Genomic DNA, 24,093 nt, shown 5'->3' with positions numbered 1-24,093 from the left:
GAAAGAGACACCGCTAAACGCAATATCACTCCACATATTGAGTGAAGCTCAAGGGGAAGTAAACTAATAAGAAACTGACAATAAAATTTTTCCACTTAATCCATCAGTAAACTCGCTGACAACCTCGGATCAATAATCTCAGCAGTTCCTCGCGGGCATTGATCCCAATAAAAAATTAGGTATCGAGACAAAAATAGTCATGGATCCCAAGTTTTTATAATAAATCCACCGGGATCCCAAATCCATATCCAAAACAGAAAAAGCCCACATATTGCAATCCTAGTCAGCTCACTAGGGCCCAACCCCAATTCTCGCAAATATAGAAAAGCCCAAATCCAATTAGGGTTTGCCCTTGCAGTCAACTCAACAGAGCTTGTGATCTTGCCGCAGCAGCACCAACTTGCCACCATACATCCGACCGTTCGGCACAGTGGATCCAATGATATCGAGCAAGGAACCCTGACGCCCTTACCAATAGACGACCCAGATAAAGAAATGTCGACGACATCAACACCGGAAGCCACACAGCCCTCGAAGAAGTGAGACTCCGACCGCCCTGCATCTTCCCCACAACTCCGGCAGCCGTGCATTTTCTCTACATCTCGATCCATTTGCAAGCGCCCTCGCTGCCATCCGTGGAGGATAGACTCCATCTGAACCTGATCCAATCCCGACTCAATTGAAACGGTGAAAAGCCCAGGATCCCAAATCCTCCAACCACTAGCAATCATCAAATCATTAGGCCGTCGAACATAATTCAACTTCAAATCACGAAGTGAAACAAATTGAGAAGGAGAGAAAGCTCTCAATCTCGACTGCAAGGAGAAAAGCGAAAAAACGGGAAGGAGGGCATGGACCATCCTCAATAGCTGCCGCACCAAAGGAAGGGCCGGAATTTTTCCCCATTGGAGATGGAGGCAGGTACAGAGACGCCTAGCCATGGCCGGCTCTCTCTCATAAAACCCTAATAGAGATTTTATTAACGTAAGTATCAATGTTATTAGAGGTAAAAAGGTAAATGTCAAAAGCTAGAGAACAAAGATAAGATTGAACTCCCAGGTAAGGCAGAGGGAGAAAAAATTTCGAGTCCATTTTAACAATATATATAATATGAAAATATTTGAAAAAAAAAAATACATAATTACGTGAATTATTCATATAGTATACATAAATGTACTATTGATCAGGTCAATAGAGATTTCATTGCAAGTATCAATGTTATTAGAATTTAGAAGTAAAAAGGTAAATATCAAAAACTAGATAACAAAGGCAAGAATGAACTCCCAGGTAAGGTAGAGGAAGAGAACTCAAAACTGCAAACACTTTTGACCTTCAGTCATCCAAAAAAAAGAAAATAAAAAATATAAAGAGAAACAAAACTCCTCCTCCCCTCTGACTAGGGCTGGGCGTTTAAACCCGAAAACCCGTAAATCCGGACCTGCCCGTGAAAGCCCGACCCGTTCGGGCCGGGCCCTATTTTTTTATTCACTTAAACGGTTCGGGCCGGGCCTTCACTTTCAAAGTGACGGTTCGGGCCGGGCCTTGACATTCAAATTTGAAAAAGCCCGTCAGGCCCGTATTAGGTAAAAGAGAGACACATGTCAGTGTTTTATTGCTCAATATAAGGCCACAAAATATTATCATAGGATCAGGTATACTGAATTATATTCCCCACTGACCTAAACCTAAAGTGAACTAAATGTGTCATTGTCTCGCACTCTCGCAGCCTCATTCTTCCCCCAAACGGCCAAACCCGATCTGAGACTGAGAGAGAGGCCAAACCCGATCTGAACAGAACCCAGCCACCTCCTCCTGCCGCTTCCGCCATGTACTGAGAGAGAGGCCAAACCCGATCTGAGACTGAGAGAGAGGCCAAACCCGATCTGAACAGAACCCAGCCACCTCCTCCTACCGCTTCCGCCATGTCCGCCATGTCCGCCAACACCAAGCCCTCTCTCTCTCTCTCTTCACTTCCTTTTTAGCCTTCAATTAAAGGATTTAACCCAAACTCGATCTGAGAAAGGCCTTCTCCTTCACAAAGCCGATCTGTACCGAGCCCAGGCGCTTCTCCTCCGGCTGCTTCCGCCATCTCCAAGACCTCTCTCTCTCTGTCTCTTCACTTCAGTCTCAGCCTAATTCATTATACTCGATCTGAACCTTCATTGAAAATACTCGATCTGAAGTTCCCAAACTAGTTCTGAACCTTCAGTTACATACTCGATCTGAACCTTCAGCTAGCTTATTCGATCTGGGCAGGTTAGTATTTTGACAGTTTCTCTTTGCTCAGTTTCTGTTAGTTTATGTTAGTATTTTGACAGGTTCGTATTCGATTTCTCTTTGCTCAGTTTCTGTTAGTTTCTCTTTGCATTCCAAGATTAAGTATTTTGAGTTTTTGACACAATCATTTCTTGCAGGACTGGAGTCTTCCACCCGATCATTTCTTGCAGGACAAAATCATAATTAATTTGATCAGGGATCCTTCGACAGGTGAATTTAAGCCCTAATTGAACCCTGAAATTGATTTCCTGTTGGTTTCTGCGATAAATGAGAAGATATGAATATTCTCATTCATGATTCATTTCAACTAAATGTGACTGAGAATTCTAAGATTTGAAATTTTCAATTTCAGTGTTCACTTTGGTTAATTTGTGCAAAAAATTAGAGTAATTTGGCTATTTAGTCTCTGTTGAACTGCTTAGTGATTTTGGTGTTGGTTAATTTACTTCATGCATGATTGATTGATATTTGATAATGTGTGGTTACTGTAGTCAGTGCTTTTTTGTGTGTGGAACTAATATGGACGATATGTAATTGTTTGATTTGGTTGAATATCACAGTTTAGAAGTTTGAAACTTCTGAATAGAGCAACTGTTTACAAAGAAAAATCGAATACGATGTCTGATTTCCAACACTAAGAAAAATAGATATTTGAATGTGCTGAAGCAATAAGGACAATGCAGTATTCTCTATCTCCAGTAAAATTGAAAGTCATATATACCTGCACGCAAGGGCGTTCGTTTGTTGAATGGTGTTAAAACTCTTGACAATGACCAGGGCTGATCATGATGTGTACCATTGGATGTTATCTCAATGCTCTAGTTATTTGTGCTAAGGAACTTTGTTTTACTAAAGTATAATCTGGTCTCAGCTTAGCCTATAAAGTATAAACTTTGTTTTACTCCCTGTTTTGGTTGTAGAATGGCCACCGATGGGAATGCTGTTGTACCATCGCCGAAAGCTCCAGCTGAACCAAACCCGGGAGCTCCTGAGGCTCCGCCTACGGCTCCAACATCTGCTTGTCCTCCTAGACTATGGTGGAAGCTTAATGGCTCCAACATCTGCTTGTCCTCCTACTAAGTTGCTGTATTTGAATTAGGACTTTCTAATTTCTATTTCATTGCATATTTGTACTTGAATTTGGACTTCATATTTAAATTTGGACACTTTGTATTTCAATTGTAGCTTTAATTGTTCTTGAAGAGTACTTGAATTTGGATATTATGTATTCTGGATATTAGAATTTGCAGCTTGAACTTTGGATTTTGATAGTGTTTTAATTCAAATTTTCACCAGGTTGATCTGAATGATATATAGCAAAGTAGATATAGAAATGGTAAAATACAGGTTTTTGGGCCCGAAAGCCCGCAAGCCCGGCCCGAAATGAAACGGGCCGGGCCCGGGCCAGTCCCTGTTTGTGTCAAAGCGGGCCGGGTCCGGGCCCAATGAAAAACGGGCCGGTCCCGGGCCCAGTGAAATTATTGTTGGACCCGGCCCGTGCCCAGCCCTACCTCTGACAGTCGCGTTGGAAATTGTGGTTTAAGTTTAAATCTTACTTGCAATCTCTATTTGAGCAGTGGATCGGTGTATATTTCATAATTCAATTCGTCATTTACCATAGAAGTTCCCAAAAAAAAAAAAAACTCACAATAACTCAGGTACAGTGTTTTGGATGAAAATTTGAAGGGAAAATTTGGAGAACTAGAAGAGAAGATAAGCTTTTCTTTTTTTTCTTTTTTTCTTTTCAAATTTCCACAAGAACAGCTTGGACCGTCTTAACAATTTTATTTGACACAGCAGTAGTTCGACGGTAGATTGCTCTGCAACAGAGAGGTGGATTTCACTTTTCTCGGGCTCATATTTCCTAACAATATTTACTGTTAGTAAATAAAGAAGAATATTTTTTTTTTGTTAACTAATGCAGATAATTTTTTTTTTTAACATGAGTGGAATACGGGTCATGTAAAAAATATATACGTGTATTATTCGTTTTTGTTTATTCTAATAATTCTTTGACCAGTTATGTGAAGCATTTTTAAGTGATTAATTATTTAATTTTTACATTCTAAAATTTTATATTTATTTTTGTTTAATAATATGTTTAAAATATGAAGGAAAAAAAAAACCTAGAAAATCATGATATACATTTAGAGTCAAAAGTCTAGAAAATTTAACGTGTCCATTTCAACAATAAATAATACGAAAATATTTGAAAAAAAATACATAATTACGTGAGTTGTATACGTAAAGAGTTTTTGTTCATTTACCCTAATTCTAGGGTTATTTATCCCATTTACCCCATTAATTTTTTTTAATTATCTCTTATCCATAAAAACTCTAATAAGGTCTTCCTTAATTAATATCCAATTAAAATTTGTTTTAAAACTATTTTACCCTCACCCCTTTGTTACATTGAGAGAAAGAGAGAAAACGGAAGAGAGAGAAGCCAAAGGAGACTACAGCCGGATTCTCATCACCGGTCGCCGGTGGCTGGATTCCAGTCACCAGCTGCCACCCACCTGACTTCTCTAAAAACTTCGCCGGATGTCCCTAAAGATGTTGTCAGAGATCTCATAGGTCGTCAGAAAGGTTTATTGCCCGCAATTAGATCTTTATTGACCCTCAGTAAACCTCTATTTCCCTTAAATAAAGGTTTATTCGAGGCCAATAGAGATTTATGAAACTTCGCAGAAGTCCCCAAAGAGGTCGTCGGATATCTCATATGAGGCCGAAGAGGTTATTGCCCCCTCCAATAAAGGTCTATTGCCCTCCAATAGTACTTTCGATCGCCAGAATATGAACTAATCTCCCTAAAATTAGATAAATAAAACTTTAATTAAGGAAAAAACGAGGAGATTACATCAATTCAAAACATTTATTGCCCCCAATAGACCTTTAATAGACCTGTATTGCCCCCGACAGAACTTTTTTTTTTAATTTCTTTCCTTCTGGCTTCTGCCCCTATTTTACCCACACACAAAAAAATTGATCTAGGCACCCATTGGACTGTGAGACTAGCTCATTTTTTCGTCGGTGATACGGAGCTGTAACTCCAAGATCGTCTACTCGCCTAGCGGCGGTTTGGAGGTGGTGACCGGATTAGGCAGTGAAAGATGCAGTGGGCTTGGGTTGGAGGACTGGGAGACCACACTATCTGAGACGATGGCATCTCCAGGTCAAGACCAGTCGCTGCTCAGGTGGAACTGGAGCGACGTGGACAACACGTCGTTTGGGATTAAGCAGATTCAGGAGAAGGGAGGAGATGTAGGAGGCCACCGCCGGCTAGGAATCATCGGCGCCGGAGATATGTATAATTGTGAGGCTACTTCCGGGTATCCACGCGCCGGGGCTGAAAGTGCAGATTGGTAGCAGGGCTTATTGAGGTCGGTGTCGAGCATCTGTCAGATCGTGAAGGAGTGGAGCAGAAACAGGTTTTCCGGCTGTCTGAGTCGTAGTTCAGTGATCTGACGGCGTCGAGTTCTGGTCTGAAGTCGGATTTCCGACTTAAGTCCAGTGATGGTGTAGAGAGAGAGATTCAGTCGGTCAGAGACTGAATAGAGAGAGAGCCTGAGAAAGACTGTTAGTGGCAACGACGTTAATTGATAATTAAACTGAGCCTAAAAGTGTAATTTTACTCATAATGGGGTAAATGGGAACATTAATCTCTTTATGAGGTAAGTGGGAACACATTGGCTCAATTATGTGCTTTGGATCAAGGACCCATACATAACTGTGGTATTGATCGGGTCAATAGAGATTTCATTAACGCAAGTATCAATGTTATTAGAAGTAAAAAGGTAAATATCAAAAACTAGAGAACAAAGGCAGGAATGAACTCCCAGGTAAGGCAGAGGGAGAGTACTCAAAACTGCAGACGATGTTGACCTTATACAGTCATCCAGCTCAAAAAAGAAAATAAAAAGATATAAGGATAAACAAAACTTCTCTTCCCCTCGAACAACCACGTTAGACACTGTGCTTTTAAAACTTACTGGCAATCTTTATTTCAGTAGTGGATCGATGTAGATTTCACAATTCAATTCGTCATATACCATAGAAGCTCCAAAAAAAAAAACTCACAACAAGTACAACGTTTTGGATTAAAATTTAAAGGCAAGTGTCAGAATGTGTTCGACAGCCGTGTTATTGATCGCTCCTCTAATTGTGGGTGTAATTGTTGTGCACTTTATAGTGGATTTAAGCTTTGGTGAGTCACTCTTGTCGTCTCATGCATACCATGTTGTTGAAAAACCTAGTCTGCTTATCGCCTTATCATATTGCATAAAAAATGTCATTCAATTCTTTCTTAAGATTTTTCCATATCAAGTTTAAGCACCATGTCTTGATCATCTTCTTTCTTCCTCAATTTTAAACTATGCAAAATCACGCACAATGAGAATATTATCGGCAATTTGATGGTCTCTGTACAAAAGTCAATTGATGATGACTAATGAATAAACGAGGCGGTGGTGTTCAGCTGGTCAGTTGCTGATCAAAAAATTTATGCTCAACAACCCTTAGATTTACATCCAAGGGTGGAAAACAAAACACCTCAACTTAATAATAATTCTATCTGCCCTTGGATTTACATCTAAGGGTGGTTGAGCATTATTTTCTTGGTTATCAACTGACCAGGTGAACATTTTCGATAAACGAGGTACCGTTCTAAGTCTATTTGCAAGAATATTCAAAATTACTATGTACACCATATTACATAGAGCTATCCGTCGCACTTGAAACAATAAGAATTTTTGGCCTACCATTTCTTTTAACTGAAATTGCATGGAATTTTGATTATTGTTTCTTCTTCGCAGACGATATATTATCTCCCTAAATTTTTGGATGTTTATACTTTGGTAAGCTCTACAAATAATTTTTTTGATTTATATAACATCTTATAAAGCCCATAAAAAGTTTCCACACTATTGAGTGACATCTTTGAGACTTTGACCTACTATTTATTGCATCAATACATGTTTGCTTAGGTTGTGATCTCATCCAATAGCCAAACTTAACAGAACACTTACCATCCCTAAAGTAACCCCAAAATTAATTTTCTCTTCTTCAACCAGGCTAAGAAATTACATAGTAATATAGTGCAACTGTTCTGGAAATGTGAACAGATCAATTTATACCCCAGGTGCAAGTGGATCAATCTCCTTCAAGTAGATTAGTGACATAAAAATACAAGGAAGGCGGTGAAAAAATATACATTTGGGGTACCGATTTATTTTTTTGACATTTACTCTAGTGGACATATTGGAGAAGGCTTTTCCGACACTACTAAGATCACTGATGAGAAACGTAAAGAAAACTAGAAATGTAAAGAAAACTAGAAATGTGGCTTCGCAATAGTTTGGATTTTGGTTGTACTAGGCATCATAATCAATGGGATATGGTTTCTAGATGCAAAGGAGATGGATGGCAATGGAGTTAACGTCATCTACTTTTCGGTCTTCTCTTTGTATACTATTGGCATGGGTAAGGAGACTTTTCTTTCAAAACCACACCTGGGAAGTTGTTCGTCTCATATTCTGTTTTCATTTTATATATTCATCAAGAAACTGCCTCTATCAGACATGATACTTTGTGTTGCTCTTCGCATTTTCCTATATGTTCTCTACATTACAATAGGTTGCTTGGTTACATTGTCTTTCAAGGAACGTCAAAATTTTCTCGACTCCTTACTGTTTGTCTTTGTTACCATCACTACAATTGGGTGCAGTAATGTGAAGCCTGATACAAATGTAGCTAAGTGACTCATATGATTCTATTTGTGCTAATGGGTATGATAATGGATACCATCTTCAGTAACCCGCTTGGAAATTTCGTTGATTTTCAGGAGGATAAGTTGGAGAAGAAGTTTTTCCAGGCCATCAAGACCATTGATGAGAAGTGCAAAGAAAACCATTGCTTCACAATAGTTTGGATTTTAATTGGTTATACTAAGCATCAAAATCATTGAGATATGGTTTCTAGATGCACAGGAGATGGATGGCAATGGAGTCAACACCGTCTATTTTTCAGTCTTATCTTTGTATATTATTGGCTACGGAGACTTTTCTTTCAAAGCCACTCCTGGGAAGTTGTTTGCTTTGTTTTGGCTTCCATTGGGCACATTAATTGTTTGTCGAGCTGCATCTTACCTGCGTGCACAGAGGTTTGTTCATTTCTTCTCTCTCTATTTCATGTTTTTTTTTGTTTTTTGTTTTTGTTTGATATGTGTAATAATGCTTCCTTTTATCTCTTTTTTAGGCATCGGATTTGTGTTGTTTGTGTTCGGAAGAACATGAACACTAAATCAACGGTGGAGGCTCAGCCAAAAATTGCTTCAGGTCACCAATTTGAAAATGGTACTCACGTGGAAACTCGTTGAATGAGAATATTATCATGACTTCATCGATGCAACGATTGCCCTTAAGTATATGATGAACATACTATCGTCAAGAGCTTATGAATATACTCAAAGACGAAAACTAGAACCAGCAGCTGCATATTGAACAAGCTATGTTAAAATTGGCTTGCATTACATTTTTGACATGTTTGGTTCCTAAAGCTCACCTAGGAGCCCATGAAAGTTTACCAACATTCGAAATCACTTACTAAGAACGTTTTATTAAGAACGCATAAATCAAAAGTAAAAAATGTCAACCCGTTTGTTTTTTATTTTTGTTTTTTCTAATTCTAAGTATACATATATGTATGAGACTTCGTTGTTCGCGAGTTCGACATAGACTTCTGGATCCTTCAGCAATCATATCTTCAAGAAATTTCTCAAAATTCTTTTTCAGCCAATCAAAACTAACAGAGTTGGAATATTCTTTTCGTATTACAGAGTCGGGCACTTCAATGATTTTTTTTTTTCTGTTCGAGTTTTGCAAGAACAATGGGAGGCTTTATTCTTTTTGCAAGTTCTTCTCGTTGTAAGTGGGATATGGAAATCTCTTTTTCGAAATCTATATCGGGAGGCTTTTTTCATTTGTTTTGATGCTCTTGACTATAATATGTTTGTTCATGGTTGTCCGCCATGTCGTGGACTATTCATATTTTGTGTATGTGGATTTTTTGGGTACTAAGCCATCGTACTTGAGGAGATTTACGTATATGTACTCTCATTTGGACCGAAGAAATAATAGTATCTTTTAACTTTGATCAATTTAAGTAAGAGTGACCCATTTTGAGAAATTTTGAAGAATGACCCATTTTAGTTTTCTAAGACGGTTTAAAGTTTTTAACCTTGTTTTCTGAAACCTCTCAAAAAAAAAATACTTTTTTTGAAAAAAAAGAAGAAAAAGAAGGCATTACAATCCGGTCCACAGCCCGCTATTCATTTCCATGCCAAGACAAGGAGCCACGTCTTTTCCCCTTTCTTCACATTTTTGAAACCCAGAATTAAAGGATTCTTCGCGTTCCCTACATTTCCCTCAAGAAACCAAGTGAAGAGAAGAGAAGTGATGAAGTGAAGACTCAAAAGAACGAGCCACAGAGAAGAAAGTGAATTATGGCGGACGAAACTGGTAACGAATCACTGTAAAATTTCATTTCTACAGTTGATCCGCTACTCAGTTTTTTTTATTCGAGGTTTCGAACTAAGCCAGATCTCTTCCCTAATCCCTTTTCTTCTTGTTGACGATTTGACAGGGATAGATGAACAGTCAAATGGAGCTTTTTTCAATTCACGGCGCTAAACTTCCGCTGAGTCGAATCAAGAAACAAACGATATGGTTTTCAATTCTCCTACTCATCTGTAATTGAAGATTGGTTTGGGAAGTTCTGGGGAATTATAGGCCTTACAGGTTATGTGTAGCAATCTAAGGGAGATTTGCTGAAACTCAAATTCGTGAATCAATACATCATAATATATATTGTTGTTCTACTACTATAAGTGTTGAACAGTTTTCTTGTTGATTATGACTTCTGGTTGGCATTATATATAACGTTTCGACGAATTCAACTCACAGTCTCTGAGTCACAGAGCAGACCCTGTCTTTTTTGTCAAATTTCACTTGGTTTCTAAATTGGTATTTTGGATGCTAATTGTAGCTATATGAGTTCTGTCGATGTGTGTTCACTGAATTGTGTATCATTCTGTTTATAAATCTGACATGCTCTTGTTCTCATAACTTGCTGCTATGGTCTTCTTTTTACTGATTTGTGTATCATTCGGTTTATTAATCCTGGCATGCTCTTGTTCTCTTTACCAATGTTTTCAAAGGCAATTTTGAGGCCACCTTGGTGCGCGCTCCGGTGTGAGGTGATTGGAAAACGCTTCGCCGGCCTAAAATGAGGTTTACTACTGGAAAAGCGTTCACCCAGGCATCAGGCGTTTTTTTTTGCAGAAGCGGAGCATGAAAGCCACAGGGAGCGCGAGGAAGAAGATGAAGTCGTGCCTTTTTTTTTTCCTGTCGAGATTACTTGGTTTGGAACTTTGGATTAATGGCCTTTCTCAAAATAATGACAGTCTTCTTCAATGTCGTTTCCAATATTATTAATTACTACCCACGCTTTTATGTCATTTCCAATATTATGAATTACAAGTACGGAAAGGATGACTTTACCCTTCAAAAGTTAACGGGGTTAACGTCTACAATGATTCTAGGTATATATGTTGGGTCGAGATAAAAAATTCAGGTACCAATTTGATATTCTTAAAACTTGAGGTGTGAATGTTATTAGTGGGCTAAAGTTCAGACACTGTTTGTTTGTGAATTTTTTTTCTTTTATTTATTCATTAAACTCAAGGGCAAACTTGCCATTTCCGCCTCTAGTGAACAGCAGAATGAATAGTGTGGGAACTGAAGGGCATAACTGTCTGTACATTGAACTGAAGGGCACAATCGTCATTTCCACCTTGAGTGAACAGTAAATGAATAGTGTAGGAACTTTAGTATATAGAGAATTGCCTAGGCTTCTTCTATGTCGTTTCCAACACTACTAATTATTGTCGACATTTGTACAATTATTCATTTTAAATCAGCAACAAAACCATATATACCAAAATTGATTGAACAAATTTTTTTTTCTGGTTAAAACACGGGTCATACAATCAATATAAACCATATTTGATTAACCATGAGTGAGAAAGAAAATTGGAAGAAACATACTATGGAAATACACAAAAAAAAAAGGTTGAAGTATAGGTAGCATGGTAATCAAATTCTTATGTTTATACATAATTGATTAAAATAATATATACAGGAAAGGCGAACACCTCGAGGCAAACGTCTTGTGAGGCAATAACAAACCGCCTCGCCTCTTGCTTTCGCCTTTGAAAACATTGCTCTTTACTTCGAGGTCTACATCTTCTTCTTGGTCAATTTGGCACACCTAGTGTACTATTTCTATCTAGCTGAGTTGGCAAAGAGTTCTTCTGTTAGATCTTTCCCTCAATGTAAGCCATGCATCAATGTTTTGTTTCACTTCATAGTCATCATTTACAAGTACTTCACCCTAATTTTTCCACAGTGACTTCATATAAACAAGTTATTCTAAATTAGTGAGAAATGTAGGCCTATTAGGGAGGTTATATATGGTCACCACAATATCTCAAGATAGGACCTTTTCTGCGAGACAGGAAAATTTAGAATCTGATTCTTGAGAAAGCTTGTTATCATTGAATGTGAAAATTTTGCAGATGAAGTGGATTTTGAGAACACTTGTTATCATTGAATGGGTTTTCTGTTTCAAAATTATGTGGGACAGTATTGCGATTTTCTTTGTATTGAACTTGTTTTGTTTTAGATTTTGGATACGGTTAGTTGGAATTTGTTCATCCACTACTTGGAATTTGTTCTTCAAGTTGCTGAAACTTTGTTTTTTTTTCCTTTTTTTTTTCTTTTTTTGAAGAGTGATTATATTGATACCTACATATTTAGTATTTAGACCTTCATATTTTTTTGAAATTTATGAAATTCTATTTTACCCTTTGAAAAATCTGAAGGAAAAAAAAAAAACAAACAAACAAAGTAACAAATAGAGAGAGAGAGAGAAATGTTGCTTAAGGCAACGAAAAAACAACAGAGCCGCCTCCTTTGCTCTCTTAGGGTTAGGATTTTTTTTTTTTTTTTTTTGCGGTGTTTCTGTGCAATCATTAACAATGACTTATGTTGATGCCATGGCTGCTCGACTGGCTTCTTCTCTTGCAATTGCTGAGGGGAGGAAACAGGCCGATCTGCGATCAACTCAAGGAAAAGGTCTGCGACAGGCAGATGTGTTTATGTTGGGGAAGCTGCTGACCGCTCGAGAGTACAAGACTAGCTCTTTTATGGGGATGTTCCACAATGCATGGCGGGTGAATGGATCACTAAGGGTGGAGGAAGCGGAGGGACAAAGGGTTCTCATCACTTTGTCGAACGCTACTGACCGGGATCAGATCTGGAAGGGATCTCCATGGGGATATAATCACGCTCTGATTGCCCTAGCTTACTATGATGGTGTGGCGGCCATGGACTCGGTCCCTTTCACCGTATCCTCATACTGGATTACACTACAAGGAATCCCTCCTGCGTTCCGCTCGGAGAGGGTGATGACTATGATTGGGTTTACCCTTGGTGATTTCAAGGAGATTGATAAACAGGCCAAGAAGGTTAGAAAGCTCCGAATCAGGGTGGAGATCCTTTTCAACCAGCCTTTATCCTTCCAACGCTGGTATTGGGTAGAGGATGAGGTCGAGTTCCTCTGCAAGTTTCAGTTTGATAAACTTTTTGGTCGATGCTCGATTTGTGGCTATGTTACTCACGTAGGTCTACCTTGCTCGAGACCTCCATTAGAGGAGAATGATGTGGCAGAACGCACGGTTCTGGGTGCGTCACAGATGGGGCACCCTAACTCGACCTCTGGTTTGGCATCATCTAGCACAGTGTGTGCAGGAACTCAGGCTAGGGTTTGCATGGGAGGTCCGGATGTGGTCTTCCGTACTGTGCTTCCCAACCAACTGCCGGAGCGATTGCTTCACAATCCGGCAGTGCTGCTACAACGGCCCCGGCGTCCAGCTCATATCAGAGAGCTGCCTGAGATGATGGCTGTCCCAGAAAGTGTTATAGGGCAGAGGAGACAAAGGGAGGAGGATACTATCATGATCTCTCCAAAGAAGCTTAAGTTGAACCTAGCTATTGGAAAAAGATACCTGAATCTGCAACCAGAACATCTGGGTTTGGTACCGGTGATGCACAATGAGGAACAACCTATTCAGATAAAAAGGAAAAGGGGGAGACCTGCAGGTAGTCGGAACAAGCAACCTTATGGTGAAAAGAAGAAAGTAAAGCAGGGGGACGAGAATAAGGCAGTAAAGAAAAAGCTTCTCCCAAAGCTAGACAAGGCAGGTGGTGGTACAGGCTCCAACCCGAAAGGGAAGGAGCTGGTTCTTTACTAGTTACCATTGCTTTATTTCCTTCAAGTCTATGCGAAGGTGGTGAAGCTTCTATAGGTCTTCTATGACGTTTCTAATCAGTGTTTGTACCACAATTGCGTGCCTGGCAAGCAAGGATTAGTTGAATATTTCTTCCGTAGGAGACAAGGTTAATCACTTTGATATAGGCTTGCAAAATTGCGAGCGCATCAGAGACTCTAATAGTTTGCTATAGCTTGGGTAGGGTAGTCTTTTATTTTGGCTTTCTTATGTAAGCTTTGTAGACTTAGCCATTTTTCTGGCTGTTGATCTATTGATTTCAACTTCTATTAAAAAAAAAACAAAAAAAAACAAATAGAGAGAGATGATGAGAGCCTACCATATACAGTACCATGGCTATTGAAGCTCAACACCTCTATCTCTCCCCTCAGCAAATCTTCTAGTCATCTCAACATCAACCACGCACACCAATTACATCTCACATTGATATGTTGTATTCATGTCTTTAATAAAGAATATTAATTGATTTGTTTTTAATTTTTTATGGGAGATTAAAACAAATCATGAATTTAATTGAAGGAATTAACTGCAAGCATACACTACTCAGATTAGATGAATGATCAGTTGTGATGCTTTCAACTGTGACCTTGATTACACCCAACGACATATGATTTTAGAACTATTTATAAGATATGTGATGCGAGAAGAGTCAAATACTCTCCAAGCCTCTGTTTTTCAACAACGATGATGTTTTAGAAAGGGCCCTTTTAGAAACTATGGTTTCTTGGGTGTTGCATCATGTCGCACCATTGAAAGTGGCGGGATGCCTCATCGGTGCTGAGGAACAAAGGTTGGATATGGAGAGAGAGGTGGCTAAGGGTGGAGGTAGAAAAGGAAAGGGGTAGATGAAAAAAAAGGGTAAATTTGGAATTGTACTGTGAAAAAATGGAGAGGAGATCTAAATGACAATTTAAGAGGTATGAATAGAACTCTTTTTTTTTTAATGTTCTCTTCAATAAGAAAAGAAGTATCTGTATTTATGGAGCAATTTCTTAAATAACTTTCTTTTATCAATAAGACTATGCATTTCCATTAGGCAGTCCACGTACATGTGATATTCATGACTCCATCTTTAGTTAGACAATCCCAGAGTTATTGCACAATGAGGTCCCGTTGTTTCCATAGTGCATTTAGCCTCTGAAATCTCCAAATAGAACCACTTGAGAGGTTTCTTTTTTCAGTTTTCTCTGTGAAATGGTCATTTGCCTGATAAGGTTATGGCTGTTGTAGACTTGTAGCTATATGGCAATGCAAAATAACCCTAGGCGTGATGCCTAGGCTTTATTAATGATCGACCTAGAATCAGTCCTGGCTGGCATACTGCAGCTCACGGAGCAGTCTGATATTTCAATGGTAAACCTTTGCTTCAAATCTTGGTGCTGGTGAGATTCGAATTGCATAACTATGGGGTCTCTACTCTCTACTATTGTTGAAGGGCTGTGTGGGATTTGTATCTAGTAAATGATTGTGAAAGTGGATTCTGTATTGGAATGAAATGGTCTCTAGACTCTACTTCGATCAGTTATGCATGCCTCTGTTTTTATGCTAGTGTGGTGCACATCATTAAGGTATGTACACTCCTTGGCTGGGATATAAAGGATGTTCTACTACTATCAAGTGTCCAACAGTTTTCTTGTTGATTGTGATTTCTCGTTGGCATTATAAAGTGTCAATCAATTCAACTAAGAGTTCATTGAGACTCTGAAGTCATCGAGCAGACCCTGTCTTTTTGTCAAATTTCACTTGGTTTCTGAAATGACATTTTTCCTGCTAATTGTAGCTATGTGAGGTCTATAGATGTGTGTTTACCTTGCAGCTATATATGGTCTACCTTTTTTTTTTTCCTGATTCGTGTATCATTTGGTTTATTAATCCTGGCATGCTCTTGTTCTCATAACTTGCAAGTCTACAGCTTCTTCTTGGTCAGCTTGGCACACCTGATGAACTGTTTCTATATAACTGAGTTGGGAAAGAGTTACTCTGTTAGATCTCCCCTATTGTAAGCCATCAATCTGCTATTTCATCTTCATATGATAAACAACAATGTAGTCACTGATAAAATACAGCTCTGCCTCATCTTTGCACAGTGATCTTCAAATTGTTAGTATTGTGTTCTAGAAATTATTGCACACTGAGGTTTCGTTGGTTCCATAATGCATTTTGCCTATGAAATCTCAAACAGAAACAGCCCTTAGCTCAAAGAATTCTATTTTTTCAATTTGCTCGGTGAAATGGTCATTCGTGATTTGCTATGTGGGATGCCTAGAACCCTCTAGAGTGATGCTAGTACTTTTAACCCTCTTATTTTTTTTATTCTCGATCTATTGTTTGATTTCGTAAAATCCATAATGTTCCTAAACAACCAGATTTGTCGACTAAATGAACCCTAGAATCGAGGGATATTATGTACGTGTAATGTAGGTGGAGGTAAAGGAGAGGTGTAAAATGCAACGAATTGGTGCAAAGCCCATACATATTTGTTAGGGATTGCATATTCATGAAGGATATGTCTTTATTCCATCGAAAGTATTAGTACAAATTTCTTGACAATATCAAGGTGTCAAGATTCATAAAACTTATTCTTATCCCCACTATTGTAATGAAAAGGGATTTCATTATTAGCTTCCTTCATCTATGACTTCATCTCTATATTGCTCATGCCGCGGGACAGAATGTAATGGCGTAGTTGGGTCCACCGAAGCATGTAAACGTGCTGTTCTGGTCATCGTAAGCGTAGCTATAAGCCTGAGGGCACTGGTCCTCAAAGATCTTAGAGTAGTTTGTGGGAGGACATGTTTCGGGAGTGTCATTGGGAGGTGTGCAACAGTACTTTGGCTCGTTGAACGCCACACAAGCGCTCTTGCAGGCAATCACGGTCCCGTCGTCGGCCTTCACTTGCAGCTCCGCAGGACAGACGGCGTTCACATCGGCCGGGCATGAAGAGGGCTTGCAGTCGCCGGTTCCACCCTGCGGGGCCACGGACATGGGCAAGTTGAAGCCGTCGACCAGGCTGACGTCGTAGAAGTCCTGACCGCCGGCAGCTGCGATGTTGATTTCGACTAGAGTTGCCGGTGGGACTGCGCCGTTGCCGTTGCATGTGACCTGGCCGGAGCCGCAGTCAGCTGTGGCGCAGGAGAACTTTCCGTCGGCAGCGGTGGAGCATCTGGTTCGGCCCCAGAAGCGGCCTTTCCATGGAACTGGAGTGGTGACGTCTTTTTTGGCTCCCTGTGCTAGCTCGAAGCCGGTGGTGGATAGTTGGGGTTGTTGGTCGGAGGTGAGGGTTCCTGGCCATACGGTGTAGGGGCAGTTGTTGGTGAAGGTGATCGTAGCCGCATGTGCACCTGCTTGGAAACCAAAAACAATATAATTAGTACCAAGTTTTACTAACATTATGAGAAAATTCTACTGTATTTTTCAAGATGCTAGTAACCAACCAAAGACAAACTAAAGCAAAAACTCGTTCACACGGTTCATAATCATCAAACATTGGTGTGGTTCAACATAGTAGAACAATATCTCCACATGCATGCTGGAAATATCGGTGTGCTCTCTCCATGCTCAAAACATACTAGCTAGATTTTCTTCTTTACTAAGGAAAAAGCATATACTAATTAACTAGAACCCCATAGAAATCAAATAAAATGGAGGTTGGGCATCAATGCATGCATCCATGCATATATATCTGGAATGAATATATTATGAGAACTGAAAACCAAAAAAAAGCAAATACGATACCTGCGAAGAATATGGCCAAGGTGAGGCTGAGGAGTACTTGGGTGTTCATCTTCATATTGAAATGCTCTTAATTGCTTTGCTCCAAGTTATAGCTTTTCAATTTGATGAAGTTAGGAACCAAGGAGGGGTTTATATAGGCTTACTGGAGGCCTAACTTTTTGTTCTTTTCCATATGCATACTTGCGGGTCCAAGTTGCAAAAGAAACGATTGATAACGGATCGATAACCAAGTCTTTTCAGAAATGTCAAATTGATGGATTTGGTCCCTTGATGATCTAGCTAGCTAGCTATTGAATTTTATTAATTAACAACATTCCCATTGGCACTATAAGGTTAATTTAATTAGAAAATTTGAGGCAACATATACCTCTAATTAATTTGCGGTTTTGCATGTTAGCTGTGGGTTGTGCAGGGGTTTGATGATGTGGGCTAAAAGATTAAAACGGTCTCGTTCACTGCATGAACGAGTATGGATGTCTTTGGTGAAGTACCTATTACCAAAAAGTGGGAGAAAATTTTGAGTGCAATTATATATATACACTTCCTTTAAGTACCTCAAACACACACACACACATATATATATATATATATCCTTCTTGGCCAAGGACATCCTTACCTAAGATTAGGTACAAATTTCCAATTTTTGGCCACTTTTTGATCACATATTCACATCTTAACCGTTCAGTTTTTAGATTCTAATGTATAGATCGTCTGTACAAAATTTCAGCCAAATTGATGATCGTTAAGGCATTCAAAACTGCAATTTACAACAATGTACACGAACAGTTCCGGTTTGACAGATTTGGTTCGTTCGTATAAATTGCAGTTTTGGATGTCTTAACGATCATCAATTTGGATGAAATTTTGCAGAGATGATCTATACATTAGGACCTAAAAACTGAATGATTAAGATGTGAATATGTGATCGAAAAGTGGCCAAAAATTGAAAATCTGTTCCATAAGAAAAATCATATATATATATATATATATATATATATATATATAACTGCAAGGTGAAAGAGACAAATCTTCTTACTCATTTAGAGGATTAGAAGAATTTTCATAGTTCCTTAGAAGCTGGTAACCATTGTAAATGATTTTCACCGTCACAGTTCTTGCCTTCGGATAATCTCTTTCAAAACTTTTACGAACCTAATATAGACGCTGATCGATTTCTTTGCGTGAATAGGCCAAAGAATGTCTGAAAATTGTATTTGGTTTACCAGATCCCTTTTGAGATTATCTGATTGTTATAGTTTGATAGATCGTATGTATGGTCCCTAGCCTTGGCCGAAAACTTTCATAATGTTCGGTAGTTACCCACAAGTCTCTGACCTATACTTTCAAGAAACCTCTTACAAGCTTAATCAGTCAATAGGCAAGTATCAAACATTGTAAAGAACGTTGAATAGTGCATGTATGCGTATGGAGAATGTTGAATAGCAATTCCCGAACAATATATGTGAATTCTAAGAATAAAATGGAAAGTTTGAGATAACATTGTAGGAGGGTCTAGTGAAACACACTGAGAGATCGATCCATCTAGCAAAAATAAATAAATAAATAAATTGAAAGTGTGTGTGTGTATATATATATATATACTTATAAATATATTATCAGTAATTATAAAAATAGGGAAAATGATCTAAGGGCATCTCCAAGAGAGTAGCTATTTTAAAAAAAAATTGAAATTTAACAAATATTAGGATAAAATCTATCTCCAATAGAATAGCTATCCAATACCTAAATTTAGCTTTAGCTAAACACTCTAGCTATATTTAGCTAGGATGAGAGAAATTTTAACTAAAACCTAAATTTAACTTGAGATTTAGGTATTATGTTGGAGTATAACTTAATAGCTAACTAGTTATATTTCACTTTTTGCTACTTTTAGCTATGAATATAAGTATCACTGTTGGAGATGCTCTAAGGTATGTTACTTTCATTAAAGTATAGCTGTTTGACAACTACTCTTAAACGATGAGACTCGACTTCGCCAATTAATTGAAAAAAAATGGCAGCAGATTATGCAAAACATTGAATAGTATAAGTGACGGTGTAAATTTGTCAACATTGGATGGGGAAAGCCAAGCCGAGCCAACACCGTGATAGACGGGCCTAAATATTGTTTATCTACATATCTGCCGTGAAGGAGATGCTGATGAATTTTGAGACTTCCAAACATCCTACTCGATCGAGAACCCTATCTTAATATTTCACAGATCATTATGGAACACGTAGAGACGTACCAGTAAAACTAAGAGAAATTTAGAAAAATGACCTTTTTTTTTGTCGTTGACTAACACCTATGTTTTAAAAGTAATTGAAATATGACATTTTAGTGTGTGGAAAAGTCTTAAATGTCTTTTATTTAATATTCACTAACGCTAACCCTACTCTTCTTTGCTCGCTTTTTTTTTTTTTCTTTTCTCTTCCGACAAATTCAGAGGTAAAAATTCATTGATCTCTTATTTTCTATTCTAAAACATTTATCAATAATATCACAGGTTCAACAGCATACTAATCTGTCGTACACTCATACGAAAATTGAAGTTCTTCACTTTAATGTAATCGTAGTTATCCTTAAAACCTATGGACTCGCAATTATCCTTAATTGTAATTTCACAGATCGAATTTGGTAAAGAGGTGTACATTCTTTGCTGGCCTCTTCATTTATGTTGTAGTTTGTGTCTCCCCTTTCAAGTTTCAACCTTCTCTTTTTATAACGGATACCCAGAAAGCATGTGAAATTGAAGCAGACCCAGATCAGTTTGCGAGCCTTCTAGAAACGAACTGATTGCAATCAACGTGAATTTGGAATTAATTGGCCAAAAGCTCTATAGGGAAAAAATGAAAGGGATTGAAATGGCGCAATGTAATTGTGTTGGTTAACATTTGTGGCGGGTATTTGGGTTAAGAGGGTGGGGATGTGACGTGGGTTTTCTTCAGTGGTTATGCCTTTTTTGGGTTTATAGAGAGGTATTGAAACATCGAAGTTATGGATTTTGGAGACTAGTATTTCATTCAGCCATTGTTAAATTCTCGATCGATTCTGGTTTTATGGGTCGACTTTTTATTGGTCAAAACTCAAGAGTCGATTGTTATGGTGATTGAACGCCTCCTAATAATTCAAAATCACCATACTGCATTTAGTACTACAAATTTTTGCTCCCTTAAGGATTTATGTTATAAGCTTTTTATTTATAGGATCCGGAGATATGTTTTTCCAGAATTCATGACTAAGACCCAAAAAATTCATGCATTCAATAAATTAGAAAAATGTCATTGAGGAAGCCGGCCTAAACCCAATCATAGACTTCATCGCTTAACCTAACCATGCCATGATTACCAGGACCAAACTTTGGTTGTAAAGCTCTGTAACATTTATGGAGTTGTACATTTGTACTCCTGTAGCTATCCATCAGGCATCAAGCAATTATGGCTCGTGGAAGAAAGATGCAATCGAAACCCAATAAATCAACAGTCAAAGCACAGCCAATGAGAATTTTGAAACTCAATCAAAACCCATCAACAATCCGTGAATATTGAGTAATGGCAGTGAGAAAAGGAGAGTTTTTAGTTTCATTTCAAATAATTTCTACAACACCAGTACGAAAGTGTGAAAAGGTAGAATGGTTGTGAACTTGTAAGGAGATGAATAGGGTATAAGTACATGCTCAAAAGGTTAAACATCAATAGTTTTGAAAAGCTAGGTTAAAAGTCAATTCAATGGATAAAAAAAGATTGTATATTTCTCAAAATTTCTCTAAAACTAACCAGGAAAAGTAGTACAAATGAGTTGGAAGAGTAGGTTCTACAAGCCTAAATCTGGCATTAAGAAAAGAAGGCAATGGGATATACCAGTACATTTTTTGCATGAGTGCAGTGTATGACGGTGACACGGTATGACCAAAACAAATGAGACATCAAAGCTGACAAAATGAAAAAAAATGAGATAAGAATGCCGTGCGTTTAAATCAAACAAAAGAAACTTCGCATCAAAGCCTATATGCAAGTGCAAAAGATAGGTTTGATATATTGCATTTGTAGATCGAGTACTTGCAATACGGGCATCAAACCCAGGCTTCATTATGAGCTAGCTATAAAATCCGTGTGAGCTAGCTAGCTGTAGTTACGCTACCAATCGACATATTGATCCAGTATGGCAGCTAACCGAAAAAAAAGGTTCAGTTGTGCCTATGCAATATATCAAACACCATATCAGTGACCTAGAATGATGAATAATTCTCAACAAATCGATCAAGAATTAGAAATGACAGCTAACCAAAAAAAAAGGTTCAGTTGTGCCTATGAAAATGCTCTAGTTAAGCCAGTTCAGATGTGCATGAATATGTTATGGCTAGCCACGCAGTTCATATTCTTAAGTCTTAACTAAGAAATCACTCTTGTATACAGATCCTATCCAGAGCGGAGCTCCACTTTGAAATTAAAATGCAGATTTAGAATTTAGGGTCACTTTTCGGTCGCATATCCACATCTCGACCGTTCAGTTTTTAGGTACTAATGTATAGATCATCTTTGCAAATTTTCAGCCAAATTAATGATCTTTAAAGTATCTAACTCGCTTAAACCAATGGATGAACTGAATCTGTCCAACCTGAACCGTACTAGCTTTAAGGCAGTTACAATGCCTTAACGATCATCAATTTGGCTGAAAATTTACAGATATATATATATATATATATATATATATATATACATGTCTTCTATGCTAAGGAGGTCCTTAACTTAAGGAACGAATTTTCATATTTTGACAACTTTTTGATCGCATATTTATATCTTAATCGTTCAGTTTTTAGGTAAATATAGATTACTTCTGAAAATTTTCAGCCAAATTGATGATCGTTAATACATCCAAAACTGCAATTTATACTAACAGTTCAGGTTGAACAAAACCATCGCTCCTCTGTCCATGTGATATGAAAGATGGCCACAGCAAAGCACTAGCTCACAATAATTAAGGAGATGATATTATCACAATAGTTTCTTTAATTAATGATAGTTAAATTTATTGTAATGTGAGAGGTAAGATTCTGAGATTTATTTTTCTCTCCGGAGTACTGTACGTAGTTTGCTAATCTGGAAGCGTTGAAATGTAGAGATTATATTCGCTTTTACCGATGTTATAATTTGACATTTTCTTTATTGATGGAGCTCGGGTGGAGAAGACTCTTGAGATGGCTTCTAGCTAGCTTCTGGTGACAAGAATTCATTGCCTGGTGAGTCCAAGTTATAGCCTCTCATAATAACAAAAATTCATCACCCCTGGCCGGTGTAGCACAATCCCTTCCAACATCATGTAAATTTTATAGCGTCTTGGCCTTGGTACATCCAAAGAACCCCGCACCTTGTCACCTCACCAATAGCCTTATAGAACTCTCTTCGGTGGCATTGTAAATATGAGCCATAGACCGTTCTGCTCCATCCACAAGTTCACAGGCATTGTAACTTATATACCACAAAAACACGTCATCATGATCACATGATTCACATGATTGGCGCTTAACTGTTTCTGCCTTAAAGGAGAAATCGAAAAATTGGCTTTCATCATCGTTGGTTCTGAAACTGATTCTACAGAAAATCATGCAAGGCAGTCCATATGAAAGAGGTCTAGCCACAACGTACGCATAGTCATTATAGAGCGAAACCAAAGAAGTTTGCAGTAGTTGCATTGGACCTTTGCAGAGGAACCTTCAACTTCATTGATTGTCCCTCCTTTTGACAGCCGAACCATTTTGGAATATCATTTCCCGGACATGCATGCAACCCCATCTAAAGGCTGGCTGCTTCGATCCTGTATATCATAAACAATGAACAAGACATCATGATCATTAACCAACTGGTGAAAAATTAAAAAGAGATATATATACAAGTAATATTGGGTGTGCACGCGCAAGAGAGAGAAACGTACAAAAGTTATTTCTCCACATTTTCTTGATACCCGCCCCAATTGCCATTAGCAAAATTCTAAGACGTGCATCACTCATTATATTGTCCCACATTAATTTCATCCAAACCTAGCCTTGTGTGCATGAAGTCATTTGAGTGTGACACTGTCTTCACTCTTCAGTGACGTGCAGCCAGCCATGGGCACCAATTCTTGAAGAAGACATGGGAGCTCAGGTAAAGATCTAAGGCACTTGCAATTCCTTATCTGTAAGGACTTCAGCCTAGCTAGAAACTTGTGCGATGCTTGGGGATATGCTCTTAATCATAGTTCCACTTAGATCTAATGTCTGCAATGAGGATAATCAATAATGTAATGAATATGCAATCAGGGATTTCTTTGAAGACTTTGCAGTCACCGAGCAGGAATATGGATACCAAATTAAGAGCACGAAATGACTGATGATGCAGGCAATTTTTTCAGTTTCCAACAGCCATCAAGTTCAATTGTCTTAAGATTAATGTTTGAACTGTAGATGTTGTTTGACACAAACTCAAGGCCCCCTGCATTTTGATAAACTGTAATATTTTTACCCCGACAAGATTTTCAATCCACGAGGGCGCCCAAACTTTGACTCGCAGACGGCGTTCAGTTATTTAAAAAAAAAAAAAAAAAAGAGGAATAAAAGAAGAACATTGTTGACGGCGTTCAGTTATAAAAAAGAAAGAAGATCGTTGACGGCGTCTCCATTATATTTAAAAGCCAA

At 38.3% G+C, this 24,093-nt stretch overlaps 1 protein-coding gene across 1 annotated transcript; it reads right to left on the bottom strand.

Moving 5' to 3' along the window:
- Positions 1–16,178: 16,178 nt before the first annotated feature.
- LOC112192821 (thaumatin-like protein 1b) lies at positions 16,179–17,569 on the bottom strand. The gene is made up of 2 exons (XM_024332703.2): positions 17,420–17,569; positions 16,179–17,025 (listed from the first exon to the last, which is right to left on the bottom strand). The coding sequence occupies exons 1-2, from the start codon at positions 17,472–17,474 to the stop codon at positions 16,340–16,342; spliced, it is 741 nt and encodes a 246-aa protein (XP_024188471.1). The 5' UTR covers positions 17,475–17,569; the 3' UTR covers positions 16,179–16,339.
- Between the last annotated feature and the right edge of the window lie 6,524 nt (positions 17,570–24,093).

The sequence above is a fragment of the Rosa chinensis genome, chromosome 3, assembly GCF_002994745.2.
Source record: "Rosa chinensis cultivar Old Blush chromosome 3, RchiOBHm-V2, whole genome shotgun sequence".
Lineage (NCBI taxonomy): Eukaryota > Viridiplantae > Streptophyta > Magnoliopsida > Rosales > Rosaceae > Rosa > Rosa chinensis.
This window is presented reverse-complemented; position numbering and strand designations above follow the sequence as displayed.

Excerpts from the sequence above, each read along its gene's own strand:
- LOC112192821 (XM_024332703.2), bottom strand. The coding sequence starts at position 17,474 with ATGAAGATGAACACCCAAGTACTCCTCAGCCTCACCTTGGCCATATTC. Across the intron at positions 17,026-17,419 it reads CTTGGCCATATTCTTCGCAG|GTGCACATGCGGCTACGATC; the intron begins GTATCGTATTTG and ends GTTTCCAAGCAG.